General features: G+C 38.6%; 1 protein-coding gene across 1 annotated transcript in view; it reads right to left on the bottom strand.

Annotated features, from left to right (window-relative positions):
* The window catches only part of SPATA7 (spermatogenesis associated 7), a 43,467-nt gene extending 26,665 nt beyond the window's left edge, over nucleotides 1-16,802 (bottom strand). The window contains exons 1-4 of the mRNA XM_065839767.2: nucleotides 16,408-16,802; nucleotides 4,780-4,860; nucleotides 4,023-4,115; nucleotides 2,415-2,462 (exon numbers count right to left, since the gene is read on the bottom strand). Coding sequence (XP_065695839.1) covers nucleotides 2,415-2,462; nucleotides 4,023-4,115; nucleotides 4,780-4,860; nucleotides 16,408-16,447 — 262 coding nt within the window. The 5' untranslated portion in view covers nucleotides 16,448-16,802. The remainder of the gene's footprint in view (nucleotides 1-2,414; nucleotides 2,463-4,022; nucleotides 4,116-4,779; nucleotides 4,861-16,407) is intronic.
* Between the last annotated feature and the right edge of the window lie 277 nt (nucleotides 16,803-17,079).

The raw sequence follows: 17,079 nt of genomic DNA, 5'->3' as shown, positions 1-17,079 counted from the left end.
TTATTAATTTGCTTTCTATCTTTCACTTGGCACTCTCTCATTTTTATCAGAGAACACCAAACACCTCACAAAATAAAACCTGAACACAGGCAGAGACATAACACTGTCTTGAAAAGTCACTTTCAGGGAAAAAAAACAATAACGACAGAACAACAAACAAAATATTTACTGCTTTGTTAAACAGATTTTTAAAAATGGGAAATTCATTGTCACTTTATAATTGCTCAGTTCCTCTCAGTGCAGAACGTCAAGCAAGCAAACTGTATGTTAGAGCCGAGCTAAATCTAAGGATAAAGTGCTCTAACCGCACTGGATACTCAGCTCTGGGAGACAGTGAAGTCAGTCCAACATTTCTTCTAAAGAAATCCTATGCTACTGAATAGGATCCCAGTCCTTGAGCTATGATATTCAGCTTCACTTTATGAGCTAGCTCTATTTTAGGAATATAATAAATTTCAACTAAGTAACAATTTGGATTCTCAAGTCTTAGGCTACAATAACAATAGGTAAATCAAGGATTTTTTTTTTTTTTTTTTAAATCAAAAGCTTTATTTTTTTTTCCCCTAGTTTTAAGGTTTTTCCTTTGTGAAGAGGAAACATCATCTAGGGCTGTGTTGGTTGTATGCACGTTCTAACAAGATAAAACACACCAGCAGCTTTTTCCAGTCCAGTCCGAAAATAGGTGAAAGAGCAATTTAGCGAGGATTTAGTGTACTAATTTTATCAAACAGATGGGTAAAAACAGAAGCGACAACAAAGGTGAAATGTTTCCGTCACAGCCTGTACAGGAGATTAGTGTTCTGTCTGTGACCAGGACAGAGTTACATAGTCAGACACCGCTCTACGTTAAGATGAACTCAAAGAGAAACATATTGCACAAAGCCTTGCTATCTGAAATGGAAATTACCTCACTACCAAGCACACCTGCTAGTGTCATAACAATTATCTGTTCAGGTTATGGTACTGCTGCTGTCTCCCAAAATGAACACATTATTCAGGGAAAGTCATTCTGGTGTGAAACACACAAGCTATCAGTTCAGAAGCATTTTATCTGTAAAAACAGCAGACTCTAAAATAAATGGGCATTTGTTGGTGTTGAGAAAGACCCGACACCTGAAAAGGTATGGTTAATTAGGGAGCTTAAGAAAGATTCTAGCACATGCAGAAAGGAAACCTACATGAGAGTTTTATTACACAAACACATAGGTGAAACTTTTCTTCTTACAGCAACCCTGTATTTTCATACTTGTTTCAAAGCAAATCTTGGTAGAGCTGGAGCATGAGAAGGAAGATTTTTTTTCAGATGACTATGCAGAACAGGTGATCTGAAATTCCTACTGCAATCTGCAGACTTCAGATATTCCAGCAATAATGCTATTTGTGCTGCACCTTTTGAAAGCAGAAGGCAAGCCCACATACAGCACCTTTGATCTGGGTGCAGCTTGTTGCTTAATTGAATCTCAACCCGTTACGCAGAAATACTGAAAAAAATTCTAATAAAATTGTGTCTTTCTGTCAAAAGGATGACTGATTTCCTGCATAACCTCGAGCTACTCTGATCATTTTACAAGGCAGTATCACTCTGGCCTGACTGCACTTGAGAATAACCACAAAACATTCCATCCTCAGAAGATTTATCTTTCCATCGGAAAAGTACACTTTATTTTTTTGCAGTACCTCAGTGGTTATAACTAAATATTGAATTGGAGAAAAAAAACTCAAAACCTTCTCTAATTGCATAAGAGAAAAAAACATAAATATGCCTTTGTTATTTTAACAAACAGCTGCTATTTATCCCCTTTGACTAATACACTTCACTTAGTATTCCATAAATCACTGATGTGAAAGCATTGCACTTCAGCTAACACTATGAAGAAAGGCTACAGTACTGGTATCTTTAAAGAGTGTTAAGAAATGAGACAACTCCCAGAAAAAATAACTGCAGTTTAATCCAGGCTATGGGGCTGTGTGCTTGTAGCTGGCTCTGTTTTCTGTGAAAAGGAACACGAAATTTCAGTCTCAGTGCCCACACTCCCAAAATTCCTCTTGACCTTGCACTGGTAAGCTCTCTTGAAAGTTCAAGCTCACATCATATCACAAGACAGGAAAGAGAAAATGCTGAAATTCTCCTTGCGTGCTCCATTAACTGTGTGGATAAAAAGGATCCTAAGCAAAATTAGTTGTGATCCTAAGCACAGCTAATCACTGACAGACTAGATCCATCACCCTAGCAGTACATTCACTGCAGATTCTTACAAATAGTTGGAGCAGTATACAAAAGGTTGAAGAAACAAGCAGATGCATGTATGTTTTATTAAGGGTTATATTCTGTTGTTACTCTTCTATTGCTCTAGTTCTTTTGTTACATTACTTTACAGAAGCTTTTGCAAAGTTAATATATCACAAATACTTACGTTTGATGCTGGTCAACCTACTTTTGGGCACTGAACAGTCTATGGCTGCTGAAAATAAAAAAAAAAAGTGAGTGATTCAGTATTTACTTAGTATTTGTGGTGGATAGAAAAAACGTAGCAATAAAACAACACAGAAAAAAGATTCATTAATTAAAACACAGCAATTTTTCTCTATTTTAAAATATGCTGGTTACTGTGTATTTAAAGTATTAGATAGATATTAATACAGTCAGAGAATTTTTGAGATGGAGAAGTAAAATATATACTTGAAGGAAGAATCATTTAAATGAAGATTTCTTACAAAAGGTTTCTATATATTTTGTGCTGATGGCATTTAACTGCGCACCTGAACATAATAAATATGTTACACAGTAGACAGATGACAGTATGTTTGTGACGACAGACTGGCAGAAATTGAAGCCTCCATGTACCTCCTTTTAAAGCAGATATTAAGAAAAAGAGGGATGATGAAGAGAATCAGCAGAACCACCTCTAAAACCCTTTTTCAGAAAATACCTAGAAAAAGAGTGTACAGAGTGTACAGTGTTTTGGGAGGCATTCAAAAGACATTTGTAACTCATATCCTACAAACTTTTATGCATTTAATTTAAATACTCAGGACCTCCAGCCAAACCCTAGCATTAATATCTCTAGGACTGAGATCCCCAAGATAAGTTCATGCCATGAAGAATGAAAATAGGCTGTGAACTGTAAACAACATTAACAACTATCTACAGATTTTTCTTAACTCTGTGCATCATATTAACTTTTTAAACACAGTACTTCATTCTCCTTATATGACCTTTAAAAAAGAACTCTGGCTGTGATACAGTTTGTTTTCAATCGTAGCACTGACAATGATGTATTGACAGTTCATAGTGGAGTAAACACACATTTCTAAATCAGAAATATTTTTGACCAGGATCTCACCATAACTAAGAAACAAACAAACACGTGGAAATTCAATAGGTTTTTAACTTCCATATTTCATAATATTTGTCTTTTCATAAATATAAGTACTTCCTAACATTAAAATGTGCAAAAATCATATACATTTTAGTGCTCAGTAACAGATTAGTAACATGATTTTCTCATCTGCAAACACAGGGGTTAATTTTCAAAGTCCTTAAAACTTCTTAGTGCCATTGATCAAAAGATGAACAAATAATAATGAACTTTTTTAAATAAAAAAGACAAGACACAGAGGTCTGAGTTTAACTGAAAATGTTCTGCATTCATTCCTAAAATAAAATCTGTGCGTTTGATATTGTAACTATCTCAACAATTTTCATTTAAACATATTAGTTCATAACCCATTATTTCATTAAAAGCTGAATGAAGAGAACACAGCATAAAGTACCTGAAAATTAAAGTAGCATCTTTGGTGGCATTTAAGGAAAATGTTTTCATACAAAACTTCCCATTCCAATAACATAAAAATCTTACACAGTAGCAGCCATATCTCCTTGGTGACATCAGTCTGAGTACGGAACAGGATGTAAACTACACTTCCTACAATCCAATTAATTCCCCCTTGATAAGAGCCTATTCTGAAAAAATGAGCTAAATTTGGGAGTAGAAAGTTCATTCATATATGCACATTTTTACCTTTGGCTGAAAGGACTTTGTTATAATGAAACACCATGTGATCTCTGATCAGGTACTGGCTGGTTAGACTTCGGGAGGAGTCAATGCAGAAAGCTGTTAAAATTGAAACATACTTAAACATTATAAAGGCAGGCAAAAGAATACTAAAATTTTAAACATTTATTAACTGCAATTCAAAGCCACAAACTGAATTACCGTGTGCTTAATTTCTTTGCCCAATGGCAGTCATTTTTCTTTAGCTGCTACTATCCCATGAAATCATCTTGTCTCCTTTACTTTTTCCCCACTGAGCCATCAACTCAATCAACAGCTGCAGAAATGGCTGAAGTTCAACTATGAAAATGCCACCATGGAAACTTCCTGTTTCGCAATTCCATGGTCTTTTGAAAAAAGTGTCTGAGGTGGCAGTACGGCACAGAAACATATGAGCCCATGTAAACTGCTGACTGTAAAGGAATACACTTAACTTCAAGGGTTCTTTTAAAGCAGTAACCATATCTATATTCCAGCTAATAGAGGTGGCATCTATACATATCTGGATATCTTCCTAACTGTTTCTAGCTAGTAGTACAGTCAATACAAAACTCACTCCTCAAAAGTATTTTCAGTAACACAGATTAAATGTAAGTACTATTGAAGTTCACCAATTGAGCTCAATGCAAAGGTTTTAGTTATAAAAACATCTTTATCATAAAAGTCAATGAATTAATGTAAAAGGAACCATGTCTGCCTTTTGATAAAAGCACGTGTTACTTACCATTACTCTTAGTACTCAAATGTCCTTTAAATGGACTTGCTGGACCACACCTGGGAATACCAACAGCTGGGTATTCACTCCCTGTAACAAAGTGTCAAAACAAAACATTAGAAAAAAGAAAACTCATATTTTGGCAAACAAGATAAAGCAGAGAATCTTTCACCAAAGATCTCACGAATTACTGCAGCGGAACTTTTTCACAGAGGAAAAAAAGCGTATTTAAACATTATACTATTACTGAAGTACAAGACTGTAGTTAAGTAACTCAATCTAAACACCAAGATATGATGGCAGTGGTTCACGGAGTTAAAAAGCAGAAGAAATCACTAGATTACTTCATTCTGAACTTTACATTGCTCATTAAACTACACAGAAATATGGCCACAGTTTGGTACCTATGCTAACTTCCCAATTTTTTTTAAAGTTTTATTGATTGAATTCCATCATTACATCAAATGACTAATGTGAAAAATATCCTGTACATACACAGTGATAGTGGTCACTATTATACTAAAATGCAAGCGTCGTAGATTGAAGGAATTATGGTTTTGTGAAAATTATTGTATCAATGAGGACACTATTTCAAAAATCTGTTGTTAATCCACGAGGGATTTGGTTTGGAATTCAGTCTTCTGGCAGTTTGATAGACTGGGAGCAGATGCTGACAAAACTTAACTAAAAAATGAAGGAATGTGAATTAAAGGCTCCTCCTTGAAAATAAATGCTGTACTGCCAGGCTCACAACCACTGTCTGTTACACAACCTATGATTCAAAAATCTGCATCTGAATTAATTAAGAATCTGCACCATTTTTAGTGTAAATTTTAACAGGAGATATCCTATTACTACAAATACTAGTGTAGATAAAGCATTCCTCTAAGGTTTCCAAAACACTGCTTAAAATGTAAAGTAAAACAAACAGGACTTCTTTAATGGAGTAAATATAACACGCTTACTTAACATCAATTATAAAACTGTGCAGCCAATTTCTACAAATTTATTCTTTTTATTAAGGTCCATATGGTCTTCTCATTCCCATCCCACTTCTCACCTGTCAGTTCAAGAATCTGCAATTGCCACGTAAGCATCTCCTAGCAATTGAAGGCACCACAGCTCTGGGGCAGTAACTCCTCTGCTCTACACTCACTGGCCCCCTCCAGCTTCCCACCCTACATCAGATGGAAAAGCAAGCTGGGCCTGCCCAAGATGACAGGGAATCTCTTCTCAGTGTCCTTCAGCTGGGTTGACAAAGGCTGGCTTAATTACAGACTGACTGGGGGGGGGGCAAGAAGCTACACCACACATGTTAAAAGTCACTTAATTCTACCTCTCATGGCTTCTTACATCCTGCATGCCCAGCATCTGGCTTTCCAGGTTTTCCTATTTCCCACTGCTGTGTGATGACCGTTGCAGTATTACTTCAATTATGTATGTCACTACTACGTTCTGTAACTCTACTTCAAGTGCAACAGCGTGTTGCACAAGATGGTTAACATAGTGTCTGACTATTAATTCACAAAGATTGCAGCAAAACAAATAGTTTCTTTAATAAAGTTTTAACATCATTCCACCAAAGGTCTTACGAAAAGACCTTATAAATTTCAAGTGACTAGGACTAGTTTGGGAAGCAACAAAACATGTCTTGAGAAAATAAATAAAATTAAAATCATGAGCATATGTGGAAATTTTCAGAGTACTTTTTTGTGACTCTGCTGTGAAATTACACTAAATTTGGATCAATAAACTCAGTCCCCAGTCTTACGAAGCCAAACAATATCCAGGCAATTTTGAATTAGTGTGAGGATTTCACACTTAGAAAAGCTAGCCTTTATATAGCACAGGCTTCTGCAGCTTTACAGTATTAGAGGCAATGTCTGCAATAATAGTGCTCTCACTATTCTTTGCTGTGAAGTTGCCACATCAGCAGTAAGAATGCAACAATGGGAAAAAGACAAAAAAAAAAAAAAAAAAAAGAGAACACTACTGCAGAGCTTTTCAACCCTGTCCTGCAATTGTTTTATCTTTATGCTGTTCTCTTTAAAGTTGAAGGTTCCTGCTTATCTGTATCAATTTCAAGTGGCTCATTTTAAATTTTCCTTGGGGTACAGTTCTTCCTAACCTTGTTTTGAGACTTACACATACATATGAGCAAACAATGCTAAATTATTTTTATAATATTAAAATTCCAAACATACAGTAAGAATTTATTAAAGTGACTGTCTCCATAATGCCTGTAAACCTGTGTGAATAATAGCTTGCTTTCTTTCTTGTTTAAGTATTATATTCCTCCACTGTACACTATTAGACACAAGTGGCGTTCTCAGTTTAGCTGGATAGCCACCCTGAAACCCATGACTTCCTGAAGTACAATGTTCACAAGTTTAGAGAATGCAAGTCTTTGGGAGGACTTGCATGTTAGATTGTAATATTTCAGCAGATAAAAGTTTGTCCTAATGATTAAAAAAACCCCACATACATGCCAGGAGTCTAGATTATAGCAGACACCTGAGCATCAGAAAGTTTTCATTCACAGTTGCCCAAAATAACCTGAATATTCCAGTATTTTTGTATTTCAGAGCTAGGCTCTAATTCCAGAAGGACACACATGTGATACTGTTAGACTAACACAACACATCATTTAACTCATTTTTATGTGGCAGAATCATAAAAAAAATAAGTCTGGGCACTGTAAAAAAGCAGAGACATTGTTACTACTGCCGTTCTCAGGTAAACTAAATTACTTTGTTCTGAGTTAAGGATGATCAGAGACGCTCAGAAACCTGTTGCTTTTACTGTCTTCAGCTGGAGATGCCTCTGCTGAGCACTACGGGAAAACCAGACAATTTTGAGATGTTCACTTGCTTTGCATCACCAGCAGATGGCATACGTATAAACGCCATGGGAAAAACGACTGTCGACTGGTTTTGTCCTTTACAATCCATCCCTACCACACTTGGGGGATGGTGGGGTGGAAGAAAAAATAAAAGTCAGTTTTCTTCCCCGTCCATCCAGCATCACGATTTCATAGTCCAGAAAAACTGTCAGAAATGGTCGGAAGGGAGAAATTAAAATATTTCTATCTCCTCTATTTTGATTATGGACACATGGACAGCACAGAAATCACTCCCAATCCATGCAGAAATCCCCAATTAGCACAAGTCCCAAAGGCACTGGAAACACAGCACCATTTGTCTTTGTGCAGGTGTTTACGTCCCCAGCGTTATGTCCCCAAACCTCAGCTCCTCCTACATCCTGGAACTTCTGTGCCACCGAGGAAGCTTCCAGTCTCCCATCCAACCAGCTGGATTTGCAGCCCAACTCCTGCTAATTGCAGGTTAACACCTCCCTGCTCTGCTGCCACAGGTATCTCTGAACTCCTTTAGGAAACTCCTAGGCCATTACAATGATGAGCGGTTTTCCAGGAAGTGTAGGACCTTGATTAAAAGCGTTCCTAACTGGTCAGATTTTAGGATGCCCTTGAAATGCCAGGGTTGCAGCACCCTTAGTACCTGGACCTGTTGAAAACTTTCATCCCTTTAACAAATGACATTTTCTTGCTGTTTAGAATATTTCCTTGTCAGGCAAAATTTTATGCTGAACAGCTTAACTTCTTTTTAGTATCCAGTTGGATTCTTGGGGGCTCTATCCTGGTGCACTGTACATTTTCTTATGGCTTCAACTAAAGAATGTAAGAGTCTTCAAATTAAAAAAATTTCCATTAAGGGCAGAACTTGTGCTGAAGGCTTCCTATGGTTATCCCATGGTGTCCCACGGTTCTTGCTCCTACACTCTGTGACGCTCATGCCAAAGGGACTGAGACATTTTTGTACCCTGTTTGAGGCTCTCTCTCTGCAAACCACCTTTTTCACAAAACATGTTGAAAATTTATCACAGAAAAATGGTCAAAGACATATTTTTGGCAGAAATAATGCTTAGCACTATTGAAAATAGAAGAGGAAACCTTTCTTCTCTTAGGATCCCAGGCTGTTTCACGAGGACATTCCATCAAATGTATAATTTCTACACTAAATTAAACTTGGAATACTCTCCCTATATATTCAGTCTGCAACTCAAACCTGCTTTTTATAGTGTCAAATATTTACAATTAAGATGTACATTTGCTAATGTCAGAGGAGAAACTGGAGTATTTGCTATGTGGAGGATATCTGGTACATTTTAGTATTTCTACAAAACAACTGAAAGCATTAACGTTCAAATGTTTCCCAAGTATAATTTCAGGTTGTCTCTGACTCAAACAGGTATTTGTTTAGATTCATTCTGTTTTCAAAGTTTTTTGCACAATAGCAGAAACTAAACTTAAATTAAAGGCTTAGATATGTGAAGGGAATTTCAAAGAAGGCGAGATTTCCATCAAATTACATAGTAACCAAATATAAACCTCACAAAGAGATGATAACTACAAAGCACAGTAATTAGAGCACCTGGATAGCTGCAGGAGTGGTGGAAGCTTTATTCATAAAATCACAGAAGAGTTTGGGTTGGAAGGGACCTTCAAAGGTCATCTAGTCCAACCTCCCTGCAATGAGCAGGGACATCTTTTACTAGATCAGGTTGCTCAGAGCCCCGTCCAGCCTGGACTTGAATGTCTACAGGGATGGGGCATTGACCACCTCTCTGGGCAACCTAGGCCAGTATTGGTGCAGGACTGGGAGCAGCATGAAAGTAGTACGCATTTTGGCTACTTTGCCTATTTTCTCAAAACCATGCATGAGAGCAAGAATTTTTTCAGAGAAAAAAATTCTACTTATTTTGATGGTTCTTAAATAATACATTATTTAGGAGTAGGAGTACTTGTCTGAACCAAACTTCGCAGAACTGATCGCAGTACTTGCAGTACTACAGCAGTTTTAGCAATTAGGTTTCCTGACTAAAATGAACACTTTCCACTACTTACAACAAAAAAAACTTTCAGCCACAATTCAAAGGTCTACGTAAATATATTTCCAGAACTGGACCGCAAACGTTTCAAGATAATTTCATTTAAGAAATTTAAAACTTGGAAACTGAGACATATAATGGACTCCTACCTTTGATACATGTACCTATGTGATCTAAACATACATTTCCTCATAGATGTAAGTGACCTATACATACTGAATATAAAATCAGGATTCTCATGCTGTGTGTTGTCCTAAAGAACAGAAAGCAAATAAATTAAATATTTCTAAAAATCCATTAGATCTTTCGGTTCCTTATTACTGCTTCTATTTGCTTGTTGTAAGCTTCCCTGTGTGTGACACTACACAAGAAATAAGAAAAAAAAAATTAAAAACCCTTTCTCTGGAATTCTTTCCAGCTGGTATATAGGGTAAGCAATAATTATATTATTCCAAATGTATTTCTAAGTTATTTTGTTTAAATTATCTTTTCATTTAAAACTTATCTTTATTTCTAATTTTACAATCTCAAAAATGATGGAAAATGGTAGTTTCAATTTGTTACTTTGTTTCCCAGTTGTTAACGGATACGCAGAATTTATGGAAATTATTTTTCTACAAAGCCATTCAGATTTGGAACGTGAATAAATACTGGAAAGAAGCCCGGTCTTTCATTACACCATTCTCATACGAAGGATTTTAAACACAAATATTAGACTTACTATATTTATAACAAAACTGTACTTCAGGCATAGCAAATAAAAAATACTGAAAAAATCCAATCAGGCTACCCTCACCCACCAAGACCTGTTACTTAAAAGATAATCCACAAAAAAAATACAGAGACCTTAGGTGAGATATTGGATACAGGCATCTAAATCCAGCACTAGAAGCCACAGAACCTCCACTTAACTGTGTAGAGATATACAAACATCGTGTTTTCTGGTGAGCAGTTCATAGACTTTACCTTGGGTTCAAAGAGCCCTCAGCCCCAGGTGGATTTAGACATCTGGTCTCCCCATCTGTCCCCGAAGAATATGCTCATCACCCCTCCAAGGCCTCAACCCTTTCATGCATTGATTTTTGGTGGCTCCAGGACTCTTGTATTCCTCGCTGCACAGTGGCTTCCTCTCAGCAGGAAATGTAGGAAGCACCTCTGTCTCTAATGGACTAGAACTGCAGCATTTGCATGAGATTTGGGGATTTGATCTCCCTGAGGCTGATAAGGTTACTCAACCCAAGCTGACAAATGCTTTGCCACTCCAGCCACTACTCTGATTTATAAAGTTTTGGTGTTGTTCCTTCTTCCACTTCCCACTGCCACCTCCTTTTCTTCTCTTCTTCTGCAATACCTCAATGCTCTATACCAAAAATAGTGAGGTATCTTTCTCCAAGTGGATAATTCTAGCAACTACATCTGGAAGGAGGTTTGTGCTGTGACTTTAACGTAAGTCACGGATGCTCTACCACTATCACCCTTATTCTACCAACTAGTTCAGTGACCTTTCCAGTGGGCCTGCTGTTACAAAGTCACTCTTCCAACTCTGTACACACTAACAGCACACTACAGCACTAATGCTGTACACATCCTGAGGAACAGAAGTGGTTTAAATAACCCCTGTGAAATTCTAAATGACTTAGGAGTGGTGATGAAAACTCCTTCAAGCATCTAATCTAACACATCTGAAAAGATCATATTTAAAGGAATGAGATTAGGACCTGAAATCTAGGTTTCTCTGGTTTTGGTACTAGGAGAATTTTTAAATTGAAGCATCCATTAACTCTTTATGCTACGGAAATTGTTGTGCATATGAATACAACATAGAAGTGCACAGAGCAAACACTGCTATCTCAAAGTACATTAAGAGATTAACCTGGTTATGAAAATCCACACTGGATTTAAACTTTATTTCAATAAGAAACTATTTTTTATATTTTTAACTATTTTTCTTTTATATTAGCATGATGATATACTTAAAAAAAAAAAAAAAGAAAAATAGGATGCTCTATTAGTAGTACTGCTAATGAAGTCTCCTTTCCTACTGATGCAGCTTACATCTTCCTACCATACCCCCTGAACTCCTTTCACTTTCCCCAATTTGTTGCCTTTTCCATGGTCATTCTTTCCCTCACTCTGACCTCCCTTGCTTGCTCAGCTGTGGCTGCTGAGGTGGTATAGGTGTTATAACTGGTTGTCTAGTTTAACCTTCTCTGATTGCTTATTCTTGGGTAACTATTTCTTATCCTCTACATGAGTATCCGAAAATGCACACAGAACAGAACGACTTTCACTTAAAAAAATGTATGTTAATTGGCTGAATTTTCTCCTGCCCAGCCACTGACCTTTGTACCACTAAGACTCCTACTTCTTACAGCTGGGTGAAATCAACTAAAAGATGCAGAACTGGAAAAAGGAAAGAAGTGGAAAAAGCTGGCAGAGAACAGTGACCCACCCACAGACTCCTCCTTTAGCAGACCAAGTTAAAACGTGGCAAGTCTCCACTGCTTTTCTGCAGCACCTGTGCAATCACGAGAGATGAGTAATGACTTTAGATTTAGCTGGTTGCACTGTGTTCCATTTTATTTGGAAGTTACAGTGGGGCAAAACTGAGCACTTCATAGTCACAGCTGTATTTTTTCCAGTTCAGGCAAGCAAAACAGAAGTGTCTTGGACCCATTTCTGGTTTCAATAGGAACAAAGCTCACATCAATTCTAAGAGTACATAGTCTTAGATGCAAAACTGGCTTTAACAGAATCACATTTAAAGTTTATTAAGAAGTGGCAGAATCCACCAGAGGAAAAAATATAGTTGTTATTTTATAAATTTTGTGACACAAAACTTCATGAATAAAGTCCCAGGAAGCTAGAATACCCCAATTTTGAAATAAAGTCACAAATGTTCCATATGAGTTTTGCACGGGATCATTTGTGTCAGAAGAAAAATGTGATGAATATGATACAATGTATCGCTCCCTGACTTATGCACCATACATAATCTTCTAAGCCACTAATTAGATGGGCGCTATTTATACCCTTACTACACTGGATTACACAAAAGCTCTCCTTTCCACCTACTCCCAGTGCCTAAGAGCTAGGTCTCCCAGTCCTTTACAACTAATAATCTAACAGTATTCTGCATAAATTAAAACCATTTAACCAAAATTATGCTTCAGTTTCAGAGTCAAACCTGCCTGAAAAATTTAAGAAATCTAATAAAATAGTAGCATACAGTAGCCTTAAAATATGATAATTGAGTTATATTTGACAAAATAATTCTTGACAAATGTTTGTTACAACTGTCCTAGCTACAAGCTTCGCATGAACAATAAGGGAAGATTTAGATGCAGATTATTGCTCTATTCATACTCCAAAAGCAGAAACAAATGGCTGTGTCTGTCAGCAGCACCTTTTGCGACACAACTAGCAGGCAGAATAAACGAATCTAAGTTAGTCCCACTGCCATTTGCTTGGGCAGCACCTCTACAGTTAACAGTGGCACCAGCAGTTGCTGGTTTTCTGAAAGCAGGTATAAGGGCTTGTGTTCCAGAAGTGACCATACTACTGGTAAGTGGTCCATGTGTCACTATCAATACTCATATCACAGTTCAGAAATTGTTATTAGAATTTGTGCCTACAAGGAAGTCCCTCCCCATTCAAGTTGTGACTTCCACCCTCTCATATTTCTAACTGAAAAATACATTAGCAAAACTCTAATGTACAACCAACCTCACCCAGAATGGAGAGCAGCAAAACCTTGAACCTCTGTGCTCCAGAGAAGGTGCAGGATATAATCTAGAGCAAAACAGCTAGCAGGGTTAATCACGTGAATCCTGTTTACTTTAGCACATATTTCACTTGAAGCATGAAAGAAATCTTCGATGACATGGGACCAACCAGATACTTAAATTCTATTACAAATTTAAATTATTTGCTGAACGGAGATGGAATTAGTCACATAAGGTGACTAAAACTCACTTATCAGACTAATTAATAGTCAAATCAAGGATAGGTTTAAGTGATTTGCTGAGCCAAGGTTTTAATTTAGTAAAAAGGATGGAGATTAATATTTCGCAATTGCAGTTAAAATGTACTATTCTGTTTCAAATATAACTTCTAAATGCTCTTCCCTCTTTGAAGATACAAATACATTATTTTCCAACTTCCCTGCTGGTCAAAGGCAACTTCTGAAAATCCAAATTAGTTTTACCAAACTAATGCTTGAGTTTCAAAAAACTATTTGTTCAAGTGGCAAATGAAGGAATACAAAGAAAAAAAAACAGCTTGGAAGTAATTGCTGTGTGTTAGCACCCTTCCAGCTCCTGTCGGATTAGCGCAAGGATTTCCTGCAATACAAGGAAAATCTAAATAAGATGGTGTTGCCTGTAATTATGTGAAATATTTAATTTTGGTTTAGAATCTTTGAAGTCTGTGTAAACTGCCTAAACTTAAGAACAGGCTCCATACAGCAATGATGATGACTTCCTCATCATTGTGACATAAAAGTGACACAAATGCATGTCATTGATTAACAGTAAGCATACGATTTCATTGCTGTTCAGTTACGTGCCAGTCACTGGCTGTGGGAATTAAACAGCCCAATGCAGAAGACTGGATTTAAACGACAAAGCTGGTTTAGAGTTACAGTATTCAGATTATTTGAGGTCATACTATAAATCTGAGACTATATTAACTGACTCCTAAAATTACTACAGTAAATAACTTGAAGATTTATACCTGGAATTAGGAAAAAACACAAAGGATTAATTCTTCAATATTTTTATCAGGGAAAAATCTCAGCCTTATTTGAACTTTGAAAAGTCCTAAATGCAAATCCCATATAGTCCAACATTTAAAAAAAATATTTATATAATAAAATATTTTTGCTCAGTATTCTCACTACATAAAACCAGAAAGTCTGATAGAAAATAAGTATAAAATTTTGGTGCTTTCTTTACAATGACAAGGCCAGGTCTGAACAAGAAACTCTGCACAGAGTACACTACAACATGAAATACGATATTCCACTTGTGTATTAACGTTCTGGATAGACAGTTTTATACAGAAACCGCAAACATGATGAGTTCTGCCTCTTTCATAAACTGTCTGCAAGCTCTTCTGCCAAGTTTGCTCAGGCACACATTCCTAGGTTAGCTCACTTTAAGGAACTAGTATCTCTATATGTGCTAATCCCTGTTGTCTGTATGGATTCTTCCTGTGTGTCCATGAAACTAGACACGGGGCTGTTCATTCACACACTGCTGACTCTGTGATAACATCCTATGCAGAAAACAAATTGGTTCCCATGTAAACAGACATAACACTCATTCTTTCCTACTTTTAAATTCTTTAAAAACAGGACTCATTCACATAAAGCTTGCTGCAACCTAAGCGAAATTCAGACCTTATATCCTATTTATTCAAATTTTGTGGTCAACAATCAAGCATATTTTCTGATTAACCATAAAAATATTTTGACAATCAAAAATATGAGCAGCCAGAAAAAAGATAAATTTGTCATAAAATGGCCTTGACACTACATGAGAGAATAAAAAAATCAGATGCACAAGATACTAGCTTTTGTTCTGAATTTCATATTCCCATGCAGTATTAGAATTCATGTTAAAACTCTACTTTGATGTCAGACATCTTCCAGAGTGACATACATCACCATCTCCAAAGACTGGAACTGACACTGAGATGTAACATGAAAGCATAACTTTACCTCACAGGATCTGACCTGATGCAGCGATGTGTGATTTGACATTATAGTGCAGCACTGAATAATTCCTACCATTGTTTTATGTTATGCATGTCATCCAGTTCACATTAAAAAATATTTTAGGTATTTTCCAAGAGCCAGAGTTAGCTTGTGCAAACATTTTTACATGTTTATGCCTATTTTTATCATGAATGACAAATGCTCTTGACTTTATCCATACGAATAGAGCCCAAGAGCAGCCCACAGCTGGGGAAGGCATCACTTTATAAGAGCTTCAAAGCTTTCAAGTCTTTTAGTTTTTTCAACTAAACTTGCATTAAAATCACACCAAACCAAAAAACTTGGATCTACATCCAATTGCTATGTAAGTGATGTTCCACACACAGGGTAAAATCCACTATAATCCATGAATACCAGTTTTGGAGACGAAGAAAGTTGACTCCAAATGGCACAGAAATTTAGGCCTCAAATCAAGTGGCTGATACTGAAAGCCTGAAACATTCACCATGGCACCACCCGTTAGAACACACACACACACGTTTGTGATGATGGCTGTAAGCTGTACAATGCAAGGCCACATTTCTAGGGGGATTATAACCTTCCTGGGGTTTTATGTGTAACGCTCCATGGCACCAGCAGCCAAGCCCCGCTCGCTGAGCCTGCACCTGGTTATTTTCACGGCCGCAGAGGTGCCCCACTGCCCGGGCCCGGCTCCCCACGCGTGACAGACAGGGCGGCACAGCGAAGGGCAGCCGGCTGTGAAAAGAGCCAGTCCCGAACCCCCAGCGCCGGCCGCATGGCCCGGACAGCCTCCGCCATGGCGGCGGGGAAGGGGGGGACACCGCCCGCCCCCAGCCCCAGGCGGAAGACGGGGAGAGGGGCCGCGCTCGGCACCCCACGGCCGGCAGAGGACGGACTCCAGCGCAACCCGCCCAAGCAGCCCCCGTCCCGCCGCCTCCCGCTCTCCTTCATCCCGCTCAGCAGCGGAGCCGCCACCGAGCCCCCCGCACCTCGGCTCCGCCTGCCGCCGCTCTCCATCCTCAGCCCCATGCTCCCGGCCGGGCCCGCAGGGGCGGCGCGAACCGGCGCTCCGCTCCGCGGCGGCTGCTCATCCCCCGCGGCGGGCGGGGCGGGGCGCTGGGCCTGGGCCGCCACGGCCTCGCTCGGCCGCCCCACGCGTTGCCATGGCCACGGGAACGCGGCGGCGGGCGGCGAGGGGCGGACAGGCCGCAGCCGCGTGGTCCGGGCCTCGCCCTGTGGGGCGGGCGCTCCCTCAGCCCCAGCCCCGGGCTGGCGTGCGGGGGAGTCGGAGGGCGCTGAGGGGGCTCGCTCGCCCCTCGGGCTCGGCCCCCAGATATCTCTTCGAGCGGTGCATTGCAGCTCAGCGAAACTTTCGCCGCGATAGTGAAAGGTGTCCTAAATATTTAAGCTTTTTCCCTGTAACTTGACAGGAAGTCGAAGAATAATGGCTGCCAGGGAGTGACTTAAGGCGGGTTGCTCATATTTCAAAGGAGCAAATGACAAATCGAGAGCCTAGAGCATTCCTAGTGTGTTATGCTGAGGAAATCCATTCTCAGTATCTTTCAAAATAAAGAGCAGCTTAAAAATGAAACACAAAAGTAAACTTTTGAAAAGCAGCAATTGATCCCATCACTGATAAATGCATTCATGCTGGTGTGCTG

This window comes from Patagioenas fasciata, chromosome 5, assembly GCF_037038585.1.
Source record: "Patagioenas fasciata isolate bPatFas1 chromosome 5, bPatFas1.hap1, whole genome shotgun sequence".
NCBI lineage: Eukaryota > Metazoa > Chordata > Aves > Columbiformes > Columbidae > Patagioenas > Patagioenas fasciata.
Note: the sequence above shows the minus strand (reverse complement) of the source record. Positions and strands in the feature narration are given on the sequence as shown.